Below are 17,811 nucleotides of genomic sequence, written 5' to 3'. Positions count from 1 at the left end.
GATGGCTGACGATATGTTCTTGATGATGCTGGGTGGGTGGTTAGACTGCGTGTGTATGTACATGGGGTTGTCGTTGGGTTTCCTGTAAGGGTAATATTTACCGTTGTTGAGGTTGAGCGTTATGTCTAGAAAGTTGACGGTTTTCAGACAGCCCCACTGTACCAAAATGCACTAAAAACCAGCGGCCACAAAGAGAACATCACGTACACCAGCACCCCGACGCAGAAAAACAAGAAAAACAGAAATAGAAACACCATCTGGTTTAACCCACCATACAGCAAAAACGTATCCACCAATGTAGGCAAACGATTCCTCAACCTAATCACAAAACATTTCCCAGCAGACTCTAAGTTACACAAAATATTCAACAGAAACAATGTCAAAGTCAGTTATAGCTGCATGCCAAACATGGCTACCATAATCAAAGCGCATAACGCCACCATCTCCAACAGCGAAACTAAACCCACTCAAAAACCCTGTAATTGCAGACAGAAAGACACCTGCCCTCTGAACGGCGAATGCCAAACGGAAAACATCGTATACCAAGCCACCGTCCACGGAAAACAAACAAAAGTATATATCGGTCTAACAGAGAACAACTTCAAGCAGAGATACGCCAACCACAAACAGTCATTCAAACATGAAAAACACGAAAACAGCACAGAACTATCAAAACACATTTGGAAACTGAAAAGAAACAATGAGCCTTTTTCCGTATCCTGGTCCATCAGCAAGAAAGCCCAAGCATACACCAATAAAACAAAACGATGCAACCTGTGTTTAACCGAAAAACTAACTATTATTAAAGCAGACAAAAGCTCCACATTAAACAAAAGAACTGAGTTGATATCCAAATGCCGACACGAGAATAAGTTTTATTTGTCCAACTTCAATAGAGCATCTATCACCTAAACTAAACCCGTTAACTAACGGAACATCAAAGCCCAACATGTAACAACCCGCCAACACTTACTTGTCCGCACCCAATAACCCACACAATAACAACCAACACCTCCACACATACAACACCTACCCACCGACACAGACAATAGTGATGGTATTTCTATTGTCTACACTCTATATATACAGCACACCCAGAGAGTAGGCCTCAGAGTGTCTGATGATCGCAATATGCGTGAAACTCCGAGTTACACCCAAGAAAGAGTTCCAGTACTACCAAAACTATTACGCTCTGCCACTGCGGTATAGAGCACTGTCTTAGCAGATTGATACTCACCGAGTTATATATATATATATATATATATATATATATATATATATATATATATATATATATATATATATATATATATATATATATAAAATTAGTTATTTGACCTTGAGTGGAAGGTTCAATGTCAAAGGTCAAGGTGTCATTAGAAACTTCATCCTAGGAAATATGGGTTTAGACATTCAAATGAGGTCTCTATCTATTAACCATTCAGAGTTATTAGTGGGCAAAATCTGAATTTTTGCGACAAATATGGCAGCCTTTCGGCGCAAGTCGCGAAACAAAGTAACGTGCATATGCTGACTATATAGCATCTGACATGTGTGCAAAGTTTGAATGAAAGAGGCCTGTGCATCTCTGAGATACATGTGATATTGGCTTCGAATTCGCCAGTTTCGAACAAATTACCTGCCTAAGAACACGTGTTGGTAAATAATTAAGCAATATACATACCGGCATCCATTGGCTAAAATAGCCCCAAATAGTTACACAACGTGATGGCTAAGTCAATCACTCATATTTGACATCAGTCAAAGAATCATGTCATATCTTATCACAAACTGTATAGCTAATTGTACTTGTATGTATATCTACTGCAATAAATGAGTAGCACATTCTTAGTAACGATTTGCACACGTCGTTAAATAGATCTATTCGTTTGAAAATCGTATGTAACAGCTATGGATCCTACAGAACATGTATTTCCTCGGTACAGCAGGTCAGGTTTGTTGATATGTGTGCATTTGTACTCTACCAGATAGCTTAGTACAACTTGATGACCAGTCTTTAAATTTCCCTGTGGTTGACTATCGTTTCGCGTAAACCGGGAGAATTAGCCAGTTGGATGGCACCAAAGAATACTGCATCTTTAATTAGTATAGAGATCCTATCCAAAAGCATTTGTCATTTCGTAAGATAAGTATTAAACAGTCAAACCTCAAACTATTTGGAGATTTAAGCAATTTTATCTAAACGAGATTCTTACATGGCTTTAGTCCATGTCTGAATATATCTCTTCATCTATTTTTCAGAAATTGTTCTAAAGTGTGAATACGTCGTGCTCATAGAGTGTTTTTCAAACATGAAATTTTAAATTCAAGCGTGATGTTTGAAAAGTACACACATCTCTCCTGGCTTCTGTTTATCGTGTTGGTGTTAGCAACATCTCGAATACTTGTGTTTTAATCATCTCTGAATTTCTCCCCGGGCAATGAAAGCATCATAGAATATCAGGAGTGTAAGAGAATAGAAATGCGAGCCTATTTGCTCCCCGGGGCATATTTATTTGGATATGGCATCGGATATACTATTACCCATAGATATCGATTCTTGTATCAAAGACATGATATCCGATCGCATATATCTTATTAAACACTCACAGGGACTTGGAAGGAAGAGTTGTATTTGTGTCTAAGGAATTCGAATCTTCAACCACTGTAGTGAAAAGATTAAAACTGACATCAAGCTTAAGGTTTTCGTTTGTATTTGGTGTGTGTGTGTGCGCGCGCGCGTGTGTGTGTGCGCGCGAGTGCGCGTGTGTATGTATGTATGTATGTATGTATGTATGTCTGTCTGATGTATGTATGTATGTATGTATGTATGTATGTATGTATGTATGTATGTATGTATGTATGTATGCATGCATATATGCATGCATGTATGTATGTATGTATGTATGTATGTATGTATGTATGTATGTATGTATGTATGTATGTATGTATGTGTGTATGTATGTGTGTGTATGTATGTATGTACGTGTGGTGATTTGTTTCTAGTTGAAACGTCGAAACTGAAGGATGATTTTATGTACGCATAAGTTGTGTGTTACTATTTGTTGATTGAAAATGATTTGTTAATGTCAGTTTCCCGTTACAAAACCATTGCACATGTAACTTTTTTGAGAAAAACTTTCGACACTGCTGACAACACTCACATAATACAACAAAGATCACTGTTTTTTCTCTTGATTGCCTACAGTACAGTCTGCTCATCAGCATTATAATTGATGCAACAGTGGATTTTTCACTTTGAAAAGCCTGAATGATGAGAGCCTGAATGCCCAATGGATGTATGAGTCTGCATGAAGACGACTGCAACATTGTTTTACTGAAGTGATACTCGACCAAGGCTGCTAAAATACAACAGGGGTGTGTTTCGTATTGTTCAGACATCGAGGAAAGCAGCGGTGCTCTATGATTAACAGAGTAACCTACACCATGTATACCCCAAGGTAAACACAGACAGGAAGTAGAGCACCACCATGACAAATTTTGCAAAGTCCTGTGCAATTATTATTGATACATGTACGTGGTACATGTTACAAATGTTTTCAATAACGCTTCTACTAATCAAATGGTAACTAAAATAATGATGTGTAGACTGTACCTTTGACAAAACAGTGCTCTTCTTGTATCACCTACGCTAGAAATGTAGATTATATGTTTCACATGTTTCAGTCATTCACAGTTCAAATTTATCAATTTTCAACCTAAGGTACAATGACACAATCTAATGCTTCAATCGTCAAGAGAAGGGAGCTGTTTTTACAGGTGTTCAAAGCCCACACACTTTCAAAACATGGTCTACAGTTGTTCCGAGTGTCCTTTTCTAACTGGCTGCTTGCTAGTTATGATTTCATCGTCTTCCTCTATGACCAAGTTGACCATTTGATCTAAGATCACAATTTTCTGTAATCGAGTTCTACGTTTTGATGACATCATCAGTTTCAATCTATTTCGTACGCCATGTTGGCAGCGTAGGTACGTCACTGTTTTGTCCTCGACTGCAGAACAACATGTTCGCTTAGATCAATTCACGATCAAAGGCGATATGCCATCACACTTTAATTTGTGATTTTACGCATTGCATACCCCTTCTTAAAGTACAATTCTAAGGGAGCCTGTACTGGGTATATGAACTGTTGTATAAAAAGGGGGATGAGAATCCCACTACCCGAATTGTGCTCGATGTGTCACAGCTAGGACACTGCCAGAGGTCACTTCCCGCTATCATAAGTCTAATGGCGCCATGTATGTTCAGGCATAGTTATAATTTATAATATTCTTCACATCTCACCTTTCGGTGGAGTTTTCCACCCATTTCATCATTGACATGACTGTATCAGAAGACCATCCTAGGGATGAAGTAACAATTTGTCGGACTCTTCTGTCTCCCCATTGTTTCGGTGTGGTCACTGGTTTAGTAAGGGAAACTGCTGGAACATTGTTCATGCATAGCATCATGGAGAAATAAAAAGTCATCACTTCGCCTGCAGAGAGAAGAAAGTGAAAGGGTTTTGGACATATCTGACGTATAGCTACTGTTGCAATGACCATGTTATAAAATAGATCATGGCCACAATGTTGTCCCCTCATATTACATACATGCTGCGCCCAGACTCCAATTTGACCATTGCGAGGATTTGTGACTGTCGTGCGCATTTCAATGTAAGGATCGCTCGATCGCCTCCATTGATCAACTTGACTGTGTCCTATAAACACCAAATTATCTAATGGGGTTTAAGTAATTTGCGTTCACCTGAAATCCCAATACACTCATGAACTTAGTTGTTTTTGAAAAATACTGGGAGATATATTTGGCAGTGTGAACACAAAAAGACACAGTTGGAATTAAGTCTCCAAGTTGTTGGATTATCTTTTACCTTCAACATAAAAAATGTAGTCTCAAGAGAGATCAAGCGTATGAAACTTGAAACTGAACTTAAATGTTGAATGTAGAAAGATACAGCAAAAAACGTTACTTGGGATGATAGAATTAATGCATTGTTCTTGTTACTAGAAAGGTGTTGATTCTATCCTGCTTATGCACGTATCACCCAAAAGCTAAGAAGGTTGCAATATTGCTTAAAGGGCTAATTTTCAATCCCAGTTCAATATTTCGACACTTCTCAACGTGTATCAAGCCAATATTTCACGAACACAGTCCTCAAAACGCACTACATAAAATAATGCGGTGACAAATTTGTTTCCCGTGCATTCATAATACCGCTGCAGTGCAATACTCTCTAAAATTGCAGTTTCATATAGGCGCTCTGTGAGCTCTAGGAGTGTGTTACACGGTCAAAGTCATCTAACATATTAAAATGAGTGTTATTTTAATCCCACTCCTATTGATATGCAGAGTGGGCCTTTAATAATGATAATATTGAGCAATTCTGTTAGCATCGTATTTTCATCTAGTGAAATGACATGGCTAAATACAGTTATTAAAAATTAAAAATGTTAGAAGGAAACTCCCATTGAATTTAAATATAATCTAAAGAAAGCAGTTCAAAACACACGAAGATGTAACTATACCTGAAGTGTGAAAAATATACACGAGCATAATCTAACTTATCTTTCAGAGCATTGTAACTCGTAACATATACGAAGAAGCTTTACTATTGATCTCAAGAGTGGTGTAGTCTTATTTATATTCAATGCTCTCAAAATCTCATAAACAATGCATGTAAAGATGATTACACCGTATAAATAATGTGAAGGCATAATGAGACTTGAAATGGGCATCTTTTAAATTTCAGTGGGGAATAGAATAACATTACGAACAAGTTCCACATGCGTACTTAGAGCTGCGTCTGATATATTTGAGGTCACCCTGGCTGCCCATTTGACAAAGTAAACAAGGCGTCACATAATCGTTTTATTGCCAGTCATTGCGTGTATAGCTACAATCAATGATGTTGGTTTTGGTGTTTCACTCATGTAATATGACATTTTATGCACACACTCAGACAACTTCCTATGCAAAAGAAACAATTACAGAGGTGCCACACACAGTGGGGATGCAGAAGTAGTCAAGTTGATATGTTGATTATCAGTTAGAAAACAAACAATTGATGCCATTAAAATCATCAAGTCCAGGTCCAAGTGTAATGTTTTCATTTGAAGCCTGTTTTTACTGCACTGTCTAGAATGCGAATGCCAACCCGCACTGTTCAATGTGATTGGGAAAAGGATCCTGCTGTGTTTGTTGTATCTATGTTATTGTTAGTCTTGAGTTGAAATATGAGTTATCTTAATTGTGTCAAAAAACGTAATGTCCCATGGGTGATTCACCAAACGAACATCATTGTAGCTGTAAAATCATCACCAGTTTGCTCCATATTAGTGACAACCAAAATGTACATACATACATACATACATACATACATACATACATACATACATACATACATACATGCATGCATGCATGCATGCATGCAGGCAGGCATACATACATACATGCATGCATGCATGTATACATGCATACATACATACATACATACATACATACATACATACACACACACACACACACACATACATACATACATACATACATACATACATACATACATACATACATACATATACATACATACATACATACATACATACATACATACATACATACATACATCTGTCATTGAAAGAAAGAAAACTCAGCGGATAATCTACAGCACTATATAGGGCATACTTTTGTTGTTTCAAAATTTCTAATTTCAATTATGTCACCACTGACTGGAAAAGTTGTATGATCCACATTTCAATAAATGTTTCAATGTCGATGTTCATATTTGGAATTATGTCTTTGAAAACATACATTGCAAATATCATATAAAAGCGCGAATCCGAAAACCGGTGTAATTAGATAAATAAGCACCTCAAACAGTAAATCATTTATTACAAGCTTAAAAAATGTTTCTACGCAGGGGATTTTGTATATAGGCTCAAGAGATGATATGGAGAGCTAAGCTAGTATTAAGTTACCTGACGTCAGAAGTACAAATGTATGGTGTAGGATTTCAATGTTTAAAGGTTAATCAACGGCAATCATTGTTTGAGTAGACCTTTGTATCTATTTACTTTTAGCTTAACTGTCATTTTTCAGTAGTCATCATCGTGAATTGAGTTAGAATACTTGTCAATCTGGTTATAATTTGATAATAACATTATTAAGGATTGAAATTTGAAATTGACATTCCTGCTTGCGGCTGTTCTCTTTTTAAAAACAAAACATGCGTTATAATACACCTAGACACATTCACAGAGGTTACTATATTCTTCGACGGCAACTTCGTGTATTGTGTTTGAGCCCATAGACATTAGCGAAATGACCAGTTTAGTGGCGAGATTTCTTTCCTTTGTTTCGTAAAACCTTGAAAGCGGTTGGCCCGTGATAAGGAAAAATTCCCCAAGCCCTTTGCTTGGCTTTGGATATATGAAAACAATTATGACGTCAGATCGTGTAGAGGTATGGAAAACAGGAACAGCTTTGTGTGATTTTTATTTTCCGTGATGTCACTTACTCAACAAACGGTAGTAAAATAATCGCACAATGATGTTCAATAGCATAATGGCTCGTATCATATACTGATTTATATTAAGCATCCTGATTTGCATATTATAGCTAAAATGATGTAGGCTTGGTGTTTCACTCATCGAATATTACATTTTTGACACAAAGATAGACATATTTCAACTCTAGACTAACAATAACAGAGGCACAACGAGCACAGTAGGATCCTTTGTCCAATCACACTGAACACAGATACGCATTGCTATTCTTTCACAGTGCGGTAGAAACTGGCTTCCAATGAAAACATTACACATGGACTTGATGGTTTTAATGGCTGCAATTATTTATTTTCTAACTGATAATCGACATTTAAACATGACTACTTCTACATCCCCACTGTGCATGACACCTATGTAATTGTTTCTTTTTCATTACAAGTTGTCTGAGAATGTGTCTTAAATCTCATGTCACATGAGTGAAACACCAAGCCTTCATCATTTCAGCTGTATATTGATGATAATTGTTGTACAAAGCTTGGTACTGGTAGATCATTTGAATTCTTAACAACTAGTAGTAGCCCCTTCAAATAGCTGTAACAGTTATACGTCTTGTGTTCAAATAAAAGATGACATACCATAAATCCAACATGTTGGTTTATAGCGTACATACGCCTTCTCTGAATCTGACATAGTCACCACGGCATTTGATGGAGAACTGCAACTGCTATGTTCACAATCTCTCGGTGGTTTCAAACTAACATCGACGATTGTCTCTGTTCGTAGTCTTTGAACGCTAGCAAGTAATTCTTCCGAAGTAGATTCTAGAGAGAGAGAGAAAGAGAGACAGACAGACAGACAGACAGACAGACAGACAGACAGACAGAGACAGAGAGAGAGGGGGGGTGAGGGGTGAGACAAACTGTTATATTATACTCCGTACAATATTGTGCTATACGTTCGTATTACACGAAAGTTTCTTGCTAGGCGCTGTTCCTTCATTGATGTAGACTTGATTTTAAAATATAACGTTTGTTACGATGAGTTTAAATGCTCCAGACTGGTGCCCCTTTATATTACAAACGCCATCGGCAAAATACACTTCAAGACAGTTTATATTATCAATTTCTTAACCTAGTGTAAGTGAAATATTCGAAATAAATAGAACGAATACCATTGTTACGTTTTCACGTGTTTCAAATAACAATATCATATTAGAATAACACTAAGTTATCGTTTGATAAGGATGAGAATCAGATACTTATTAAAATAAAATACTTATTAAAAATAGCAATGATAAAATAGTAGGTTTATTTACTTTTGATGTGAAGTAAGTATGAAATAGCGGAAAGACGATGAGACACGTGATGAAAGAATCAAATAGAACCGAGTGATAAAATGATACTGATAATATGGTCGAAGTCTCATCCCTTTCAAAACAACAGTAATGGAACTTTTAAACCAGTATTTCAGGGCTAGTAATTAGTCTAAGAGAGGACACAAAGCCTTTCTTCATAGATCTGAATATGGAAAACAAATGTCAAATAGAAAACCCCCCCAAAAAATGAAATGGGCTTATGATGATATTCGACAAAACTGTGCGCAAAATATTCTGCAAAATGCACAGGGCTATAACATTCAGTCCAGGGAAAACATCCGAAGATTAATCTTATAGTTAGTAATATAGTAACCTTACTAATCTTACAAAGCTTACTAATAATCCGGTGATGGCTCAGATAACCTACATAGGAGAATTGTATGATCATGTATGACTCGAAAGTGATATGGTCATCCTTAATACTTGGCACTAAAGATATATGATAGTCACTGCCGATTTGCAACAAAGGAATTCTCGAAGCATAAAAACAATGCTACCAAACGGGACGTTTTGACGGGATTTATGGCATATATATGGTTCTCCTTTTCTAAATCGGACTTCAACTAGGTTGGCTTGAGGTTCTGGCAACGTAGGTGTTGTAATAAAATATTCATCAAATCTCGCATTAGTGCATGTTTGTGACGATAGCATTCATAGGCCATCAAGATTGGGTTACAAATATACTCGGATATAAAAATAAGGTTACTTTCCATGCTTTGTTGCTGCTTCATGTGCTTAGTGGCACTGATATTGATTTTTCCTTGGCCAGTATACGACTTGCTTCATGAATAAAGCAAAACAAGAACATGAATGAAATTCCTTATACACATTTATGTTCTGTTTTCTACTGGTGTGGTCTCATTTACAACGTTTATTACGCATGGGGGGGGGGCGACGACGACGACTATCTGATACACAATAGTGTACGACCACAGAATACGTCGTTCCATCGTGTGGTATGATACCCTCAAAATAATACTGCAGGAGATGGCATCGAAGAAAATGAAAATTTAGCACATGAATTGTTATACTTAATTCAATCATTGTGTTAGATGTATATAACACGTTTGGTACGCCCATGCCATGTAACCAAGTAATGAATTCTTTTATTTGAAGACTTTTTCGTCATGCAAGTAAAATTACAAATATCAGATGAAGACGAAAGGAACAAACAATATTCACTTAGGAGTAACAAGTGTACCCCCCCCCCCCACACACAAAATATTTCGGTACAGTATACGTTTGGTAACCGGTTGTTTTTATGACATATACTCTCTTTACTTGCAATTGCTTCTTATCCTCGTAACAATTCGTATCGCATACACGTTTCAGAAAAAAATGGCCACTTTTATGCAGATTGAAGTTAATATATCACAAGCAAGAATTTTCGAAGGAGGTAAATAGTATTGTGTTTTTTAGACTTTACCTTTTGGTAATAACCTCATGACGTCCTTAGCCCAATAGATGCCATTTTCAATTACTTGTAAGCCGTGAAGAAATCTCTCTTCTGTATTATCCTCGTGTATTTTTTGCGGTTGAGTATTACTTGCTGCAAAACATGTATTAAGTAATTCTTTTTCTAATGCTTTTGCTTTCAGTTTTCGATTGACGTCATCAAAATAGTTAATTTTTGACTCATCAACAAACTTCATGGTAAGACCAGTCGGGGTTCCGGTGAAAGACGAATCATTCGCTCCCAAGTAGACATATATCAAGGTGATCAGACTGATCAAGATAAAAGTCATCAGTAGTCGCGCTGGTAGTTTTCTCCGTTTACACGCTACGAAATATCCCACTTTATACCACATGATGTATTTTTGAGCCCAGAGTCAGATCTAGCAAAACATGCTAGTGGAAAAGTCCAGGAGATGTGGTTATATCAGCACCCTACCTTTCGATACTTCACGTAAAGCGAAATAATAGATATGTAATATACAACATGAGCTACTTACTTGGTGACTCAAGTTGCTAAGGATCTGTCAAACCTATCAAGGGAATGGTACTTATTAGCAGGACACCAGACACCTAGCCCCCAATGAGCATATCCAGCATATTACATGTTACTATTATTAGCATTTACGTTGTTGCCGGTGTGATCGCCAAATATGGTATTGGGCGAGACAGGCGCCCTCAAAAGACGAGAAAAATACTCACATTATTTTAAGATTAACAATTAATTATATTCAGGGGAAGCTGTTCGTAATACCGTATCACTAATATATTTTCTAATCTCAAACTCGCATCCTTTGCCTACTCCGATCCCCAAAACAAAGATTTACCACAGCCATCTCCATAACATTTAGTGTGTATAGTAGTGTGTACCCCTGATAGGACAATACGTTGAATTGATACTTTGCGTGACATCTGTACTAGTATAATCAAACAACAGTATCTAATAGGGTAGCATGGTGAATAGAATAGATAAGACAGTGCGTTTTAAATTTGACTTTAATCCCGCTACCGTACTAATGCGACAGTACTTCTAAAAGAACCCGCGACACAAAATATTTTTCTACAATATCCAATAATAATATCCAAAAACTGTAGAATAGCTGTACAATTGTGAAGATACAAGAAGTTGTCCCCTCCCAAAGACAACAACACTGCCCATCACGTTCCCACTACAAAATCCACCCGCCCTCTCTCTCTGATTTATGAAACATTTTCCCACCCAGTGAATAAGTGTGTAAGAACATTGCTTGAAGAGCTTCATTAGGTACACCTACACATTCCATACTCACAAGACATATTACAAATCTTTGTGCAAAACTTATTACAATCAGACCAGAAAATAATCCCGTGTCAGTGTTACAATATTTAGTTGTCACTTTTGCCGAAATATTTGAAGAATTCCTGTTCGAGGGTCACTGATAATGAACGTCCTAACAACTGGTTGTTAGGCAAGTAATCGCTGGACATGATGGATGAACAATCCAGTTTATATACATAGCCTAGTAAATAAATGTATATTAGATTATTGTCGTAAACTTTTGACCCCATAGAAACTAGCACCTCTAACATTTTGTGGAAAGCAGCGAAGCAAGTAGCATGAAAGTCGGTTACGAAGTGGATTACAACATAGCAAATCCTTACAGTGATCGAGTGACAGGGGAAAAGAGTTTAGCGTAATCATAAGCACAGTCGTTTGAGCGCCTTAATTCAGTCAACACGCATCATTTTTCACGGTGTTTTACATGTAGTAATACTAGATATACAAAGTGCCTCTTGTGCCAGTTATATCCCGCCTACGAATTACAACGGATTTCAAAGTACCGTTCAACGGCTCTCGTTGATACAATGACGCAGAAATCAATAAGAAACTAAACCTGCTACACTTTAAGATAGCAAGATTGAATGAATGCAGTTTCTTGCAACATATTGCCTTATGAAATGAACTGATGTGCCACAATGCAGACATCAAATGCAGATCTAGACGTCAAAACATTGGCGCCTGCGTGTCGGCGTTTTGTTGCAGTACATTCAAGTTTAAATGGGTTATTTCATGCAAACTAAATGTAGCAAGAAATTGATATCTTGCTATTAAAGTGTAACACGTCCAGTTTCTCTTATTGATTTCTGCGTGGTTGTATCAAACAGAGCCGCTGAACGATATTTTGAAATCCACTGTACAACTGTTTTATTCCCAAAAGAGCTGATAGGTGAATGTGTTTTGTATTGAAACTGTTCTCTCACCATATCATAGCAAATGTTTATCTGTTTGCTATTGATATATATATATATATATATATATATATATATATATATATATATATATATATATATATATATATATATATATATCCCACAAAACTATTACGCTCTGCCACTGCGGTATAGAGCACTGTCTTAGCAGATTGATACTCACCGAGTTATATATATATATATATATATATATATATATATATATATATATATATATATATATATATATATATATATATATATATATATATATATATTCAATTCATCAATTTGACATGTTGAAGCTATCTAATGACAATTCTTCTTGCTATTATCCGTACAGGAAATCTTGTAGTTGTTTGTAGAGTACACACAGTTGCGCTAAACAGTAAATTTGGGAAATGATTGGTGTTATGATCCGGGCTGTAAGTATTCGACTGCAACTACATGTAGAGTGTTTTTTTTTGTGTGAGACCTGAACAACTGATGACACAATATCCACAACATTTATCATTAGAGGGTTAAATTAAACAATATAACACTTTTCTTGAAAATGAGATGGTGGTTTACTTTCTACTGGGACTGCCATGACAGGCTGAAAATATTTGAAGACTTAATTACTTGTGATATCGAATTCATTATATGAATGGATAGATGGTGGGGGTAGTGGTCAGGTCCGACTGTTCCTTTGATGACAATACTCCATCTAAACCTTCTAGGGTTCAAGCATCAGTATTGTTTCAAAGTCAATGGAACTTGCCCTTATTGCTTTGTGAAAACATCATCAGGAGTCTCCCTTAATATGTTCACTGAGCCCCTATGTATGACATAATCATGTTATTAACATTTTTGTTTTGCACACTTTCCCATAAATGTTTGCAAAAAATATGGTCCGGGTTGATTACTTGACATCACTCAACATTGCGATTTTGTTTCGGTGAAAACCATGTCATCTTTATGAATTACATTTCACCAAAAATGTCTACAAAACCACAATTAAAATTTGACCTAAAGTCACAAGGGCCTAGTTCCAAAAATTAGAAAGCATATTTTTGCAGTTTCTAGCAAGTGTATGAACACGTGCATGAGTGTGTGTGCGTGCACGCGTGTTTTCTAACTTAGAATCTTGGCAACAACATCTTCTTCATCACCACGGAACCATTGACCACCATCCTTTTCTGATGAATTGTCTTTCAAAAACGTCAAGACTTCATCTTGAAAGTTTTGTGGTGCTGTTTCACGAAATTTCGCCCTTTCCATAATGAAATCTAATATCATATTTCCAGTTTCTGACTTTTCATCAAACACTTCGGATATGTCGTAGAGAGATGTGCGTGGATATGCATCTACTTTCAAATTGGTTGTTTTTGTCATCAAGTAAGAGTGAACATCATCGGATAACATGAGATGCATGTCATTTCCTTCCAGTTGACGATATTTTTTGAGAAGTGTTCCACAGTCGCCTGAAAATTATCAACGCAAGAGTGACTTAGACATGTAAAATTTTAAAACCAGAGTAACTGTTCATTGTAATATTTGAATAGGAGTTGCTTTGACCATGTTGTGTATTACTAAGCTTCAATGACACCAGTTGTCATCATGAGTTGGTCATTGTTTAAAAAACAATTCAGGTATAAAGCCTTAAGTCATGATGCAGAACAGATTCTGAAACTTTTCGATCTAATTTTGTTTATGGACCATCCATTTGTGGCATTTGTGAAAAGTTCAACATGGATGTTGAACATGTATATAAAACTGAATTTAGCACATGCATTTCAGATGTGTACCTACACACTTTTAACGTGTAGTCATTTGACCCTGAACAAAGGGTCAAGGTTAAAGGTCAAGGTCCCATTAAAAGTCCATTGTGGATAATATGGGCGTACACAATTAAAATTAAGTCTCTATCTATAGTAAGCTTCGATCCAGAGTTTAATTTTGTTTGTAAAATCTGTATTTTTGTGACAAATATGGCCACAAGTTGGCCATTGTCGTGAATGCTGTGAAACAAATAAATGTCTATATTTGGACTTCTGCATCTGACATTTGTGCCAGATGTGCTTGAAATTGGCCCATGTATGTCAGATGTGTATATATACATTATGAACACTTTTGGTTATTTGAGCTTGAACATAAGGGCTCAAGGTCAAAAGGTCCCATTAGAAAACTCATCAGAGTTAATATGGGTGTATACACTCAAATGAGGTCTCTTTCTATTAGGCTTCCACAAAGAGTGGACAAAATCTGAATTTTTTTGACAAATACGGCTGCTATTCGGCCATTATTCTGAAGGTCACGAACCAAAATGGCACACATGTATATATGCTGACTAAAGCATCTGACATGCATGTCCGAGAAACAAGTTATAGCAGACAGACAGACAAACAGATGGATGCATGGATGCATGCATACACAAGACCAATCGTAGCAGTCCCCTCCGGGCCTTCCCCATTCAGGACTAAAAGCATCATGCCCCATGAGTGAAACACCATGGTAACTTCATTTCTCCTGTAATATTTAAATCCATGTATCAAGAGAAGACTAGCAATTTAGTTGTAATCTACCTTTTTTGGAAATTTGTGTTTTACTTGAAGATGGAACGAAGGAGACTGGACAACGTTATATATATGATAATGAAATGCTGCATTATGAAAGCACCATCAATTATGGTACCAGCTTAGGCAAAAATACAATAAAAATGTTTGTTTCTGATAACATGACTTCAGCAAATAGGGTAGGTATAGGTCTGAATTTATTTCATTTTATTCCTATTCTTTGTTGTTGAGATTTACTGAACCCAAAGACAAGATACTCTTTGGTCGCAATATTCTGTGATATGTGAAGCAGACAAATATAATGTGCAGATTGTACTGTATAAATTCAACTTACACTTTTTAAAAAAGACACAATTAATCTTAGATGGGATTTTCAAAAAGAATTGACCAAAGATACTTTGGCAAGAAAATTTACACAGAAAAGATAAACCAATTGAAATAGTATACTTTTACACTTGATATGAATGTTATAAACGAGTGTGGCACATAGACAAAGTGCTTTACTTCAGTGTTAGTTGTACTTACTATCTCCCCTTGTCATAGTCACAGTCAGTAGACCATTAGTTTTAACCAGATTACACATATGGTCCAGTGCACACCTCCACACATCCATATAATACAAGCTATGGCAAGCCACAACAAGGTGGAAACCATGGTCCTTGTCTTCTGCTTGGCAGTCTTCCAGATACTTCTCAAATGTCTTGATGTGCCAATCAAAACTAACACCTGGATGCTCCTTTTTGATCTCTACAGTTTTATCCTTGAACAATTTGACCTGTTCCATTACTGGTTCAATAACTCTAACATAAACCCGGGGATATCTTTGGACCAAATGCTTTATTATCAAGCAGTCCCTATAACCTTTAAGCAAGAAAAAGAGATGGCTTAGTTAACTAAATTCACATGGTTTGAGTAAAACATCAACCAGATATTTTTTTTAAAGAAATGAAACAAAACATTACAGAACTTTTAGATAATGCCTAAAACAAATGTGTGGTTCCGATTACGCTCAATTTTAGAATAGGTGGGATAGGTAGATATTTTTTTTTTAATTTCACGAGTCATGTTTTCCATTGTTTTCCATATGGTCTTTGTGTTATTGGTTTCTTCTCATCAGACGTACAGCCATTACAGATTGGAAGAACAGTTTTTATTGTCTTTTGAAATTGATGTCAGTTTCTGCATCCACTATTTCTCGCGAGACCACAAGTTTTGCGATTTTATTATTTTTTATCGAATACGTAAAGAAAAGCTGACGGTCAGTGTGAAAAACTAGGTGGGGGTCGAGTAACCATAACCAAACAACATATTTTTTAGGCCTAAGGGATAACATCTGATCACAAATGTTTCAAGTGATAAAGTTACCTTCCCCAGATCCAACTGTTAACATTTGAATTTCACTGTCATTGTCAGCATCGAAAGGAACACCCATCAGTATATCTGTCCAATGTTTGTCCCACTGTTCTTGTAAAGCTGGCAGACTTGTTGCATCAATCTTTGACAAAATGATTTTATATGCCTTGAAATAATAGTCTTTGTCTTCTTTGTAGATACTTTTCATATCTGAACCCGACATCTTACAGATATCTGCACTAAGATTCTAAGAGAAATCCAAAGTCAGGATAACCATTAGTGTTGAATGAATCAGTCAAATAACCTATTTTTGAAAAGTAAAAGATAAATTGGGTTTCACAATAACATGTGCATTAAACATCTCAATAAATCATCTGCATAACTTCACTCTTTACATGTAAATGTCACTTTGTTGAAGCAATTACTGTTGTGATATGTGCAACATATTAAACTGAGTCAGCTAAATTGTTTTACTTCACTTGATGCGTTGTATGTACATGCAATCACACAGACACTAAAGAACATACTGATCCATTGGTCTCATTTAAGAGTTTACAACATTCAGTAAGCAGGCTGCGTACAGATATGTATGTACATTAAATTCATAGTTGGACCATGACTATCACTGCATGCCTAACTATAGTAAATAGACGCTAAGCGTGTTGTCTCAGTTACAGCATGCATTTAGGACATAGTAACAGTGCACACACACACACACACACACACACACACAGCCCCTATCTATACCTAATATATACACACAACCTATATTACTGTATACATACCTATAATTACATACATACCTACCTACCTACCTACACACACACACATAGTCCATACATACCTACCCACACACACACACACACACACACACACACACACACACACACACACACACACACACACACACACATATCTGGTCGTACACAAATATGATTGAGTCTCCTAGTATTCCCTGCCGTATTGGAGATCCTTAATGGAGATCCTGGGTGTAAAATTGGAACTAACCTTATATTCCAATGCCTACTTTGCGAATATTACCGGGGAGCTGTTCTAGGAATCGCCAGGTTTTACGTCTGTTCCATTGACCTGTTCAAATGACCCCTAGTGACATGACCTTACTATTATCTCAGATCCATGCTCCTATGTACTAGTGTAGTGAGCAACAACAACAACCGTACGGATGTTCGATGTGTAGGCTCGCTGCTGGCTGATCTGTTACATGTAGTGTCTAGTTCTGGTTATATGGCTATATCTCTCGGCGCCACTTTCATTTCACCTGGTTTATGTGCCGTAATTACACGCACGTACCCCCCCCCC

General features: G+C 36.6%; 2 protein-coding genes across 2 annotated transcripts in view; both read right to left on the bottom strand.

Annotated features, from left to right (window-relative positions):
- LOC144435461 (four-jointed box protein 1-like) overlaps positions 1-10,554 on the bottom strand; it is a 15,270-nt gene extending 4,716 nt beyond the window's left edge. Inside the window, exons 1-3 of the mRNA XM_078124055.1 lie at positions 10,329-10,554; positions 8,163-8,348; positions 4,307-4,499 (exon numbers count right to left, since the gene is read on the bottom strand). Of these exons, the coding sequence (XP_077980181.1) occupies positions 4,307-4,499; positions 8,163-8,348; positions 10,329-10,554 (605 nt within the window). The remainder of the gene's footprint in view (positions 1-4,306; positions 4,500-8,162; positions 8,349-10,328) is intronic.
- Positions 10,555-13,696: 3,142 nt separating this feature from the next.
- Positions 13,697-17,572, bottom strand: LOC144435460 (histamine N-methyltransferase-like). The gene is made up of 4 exons (XM_078124054.1): positions 17,500-17,572; positions 16,504-16,738; positions 15,664-15,999; positions 13,697-14,046 (listed from the first exon to the last, which is right to left on the bottom strand). Exons 2-4 carry the CDS (start codon positions 16,712-16,714, stop codon positions 13,697-13,699), a joined length of 897 nt encoding a protein of 298 aa, XP_077980180.1. The 5' UTR covers positions 16,715-16,738; positions 17,500-17,572.
- Positions 17,573-17,811: the final 239 nt, after the last annotated feature.

This window comes from Glandiceps talaboti, chromosome 5 (genome assembly GCF_964340395.1).
Source record: "Glandiceps talaboti chromosome 5, keGlaTala1.1, whole genome shotgun sequence".
NCBI classification, from domain to species: Eukaryota; Metazoa; Hemichordata; class Enteropneusta; family Spengelidae; genus Glandiceps; species Glandiceps talaboti.
Note: the sequence above shows the minus strand (reverse complement) of the source record. Positions and strands in the feature narration are given on the sequence as shown.

Coding starts and splice junctions, on each gene's coding strand:
- LOC144435460 (XM_078124054.1), bottom strand. CDS start 16,714: ATGTCGGGTTCAGATATGAAAAGTATCTACAAAGAAGACAAAGACTAT. Junction 16,000..16,503: donor AACAGTTGGATCTGGGGAAG/GTAACTTTATCA, acceptor TCTTGCTTAAAG/GTTATAGGGACTGCTTGATA. Junction 14,047..15,663: donor GACTATGACAAGGGGAGATA/GTAAGTACAACT, acceptor GATAATTTTCAG/GCGACTGTGGAACACTTCTC.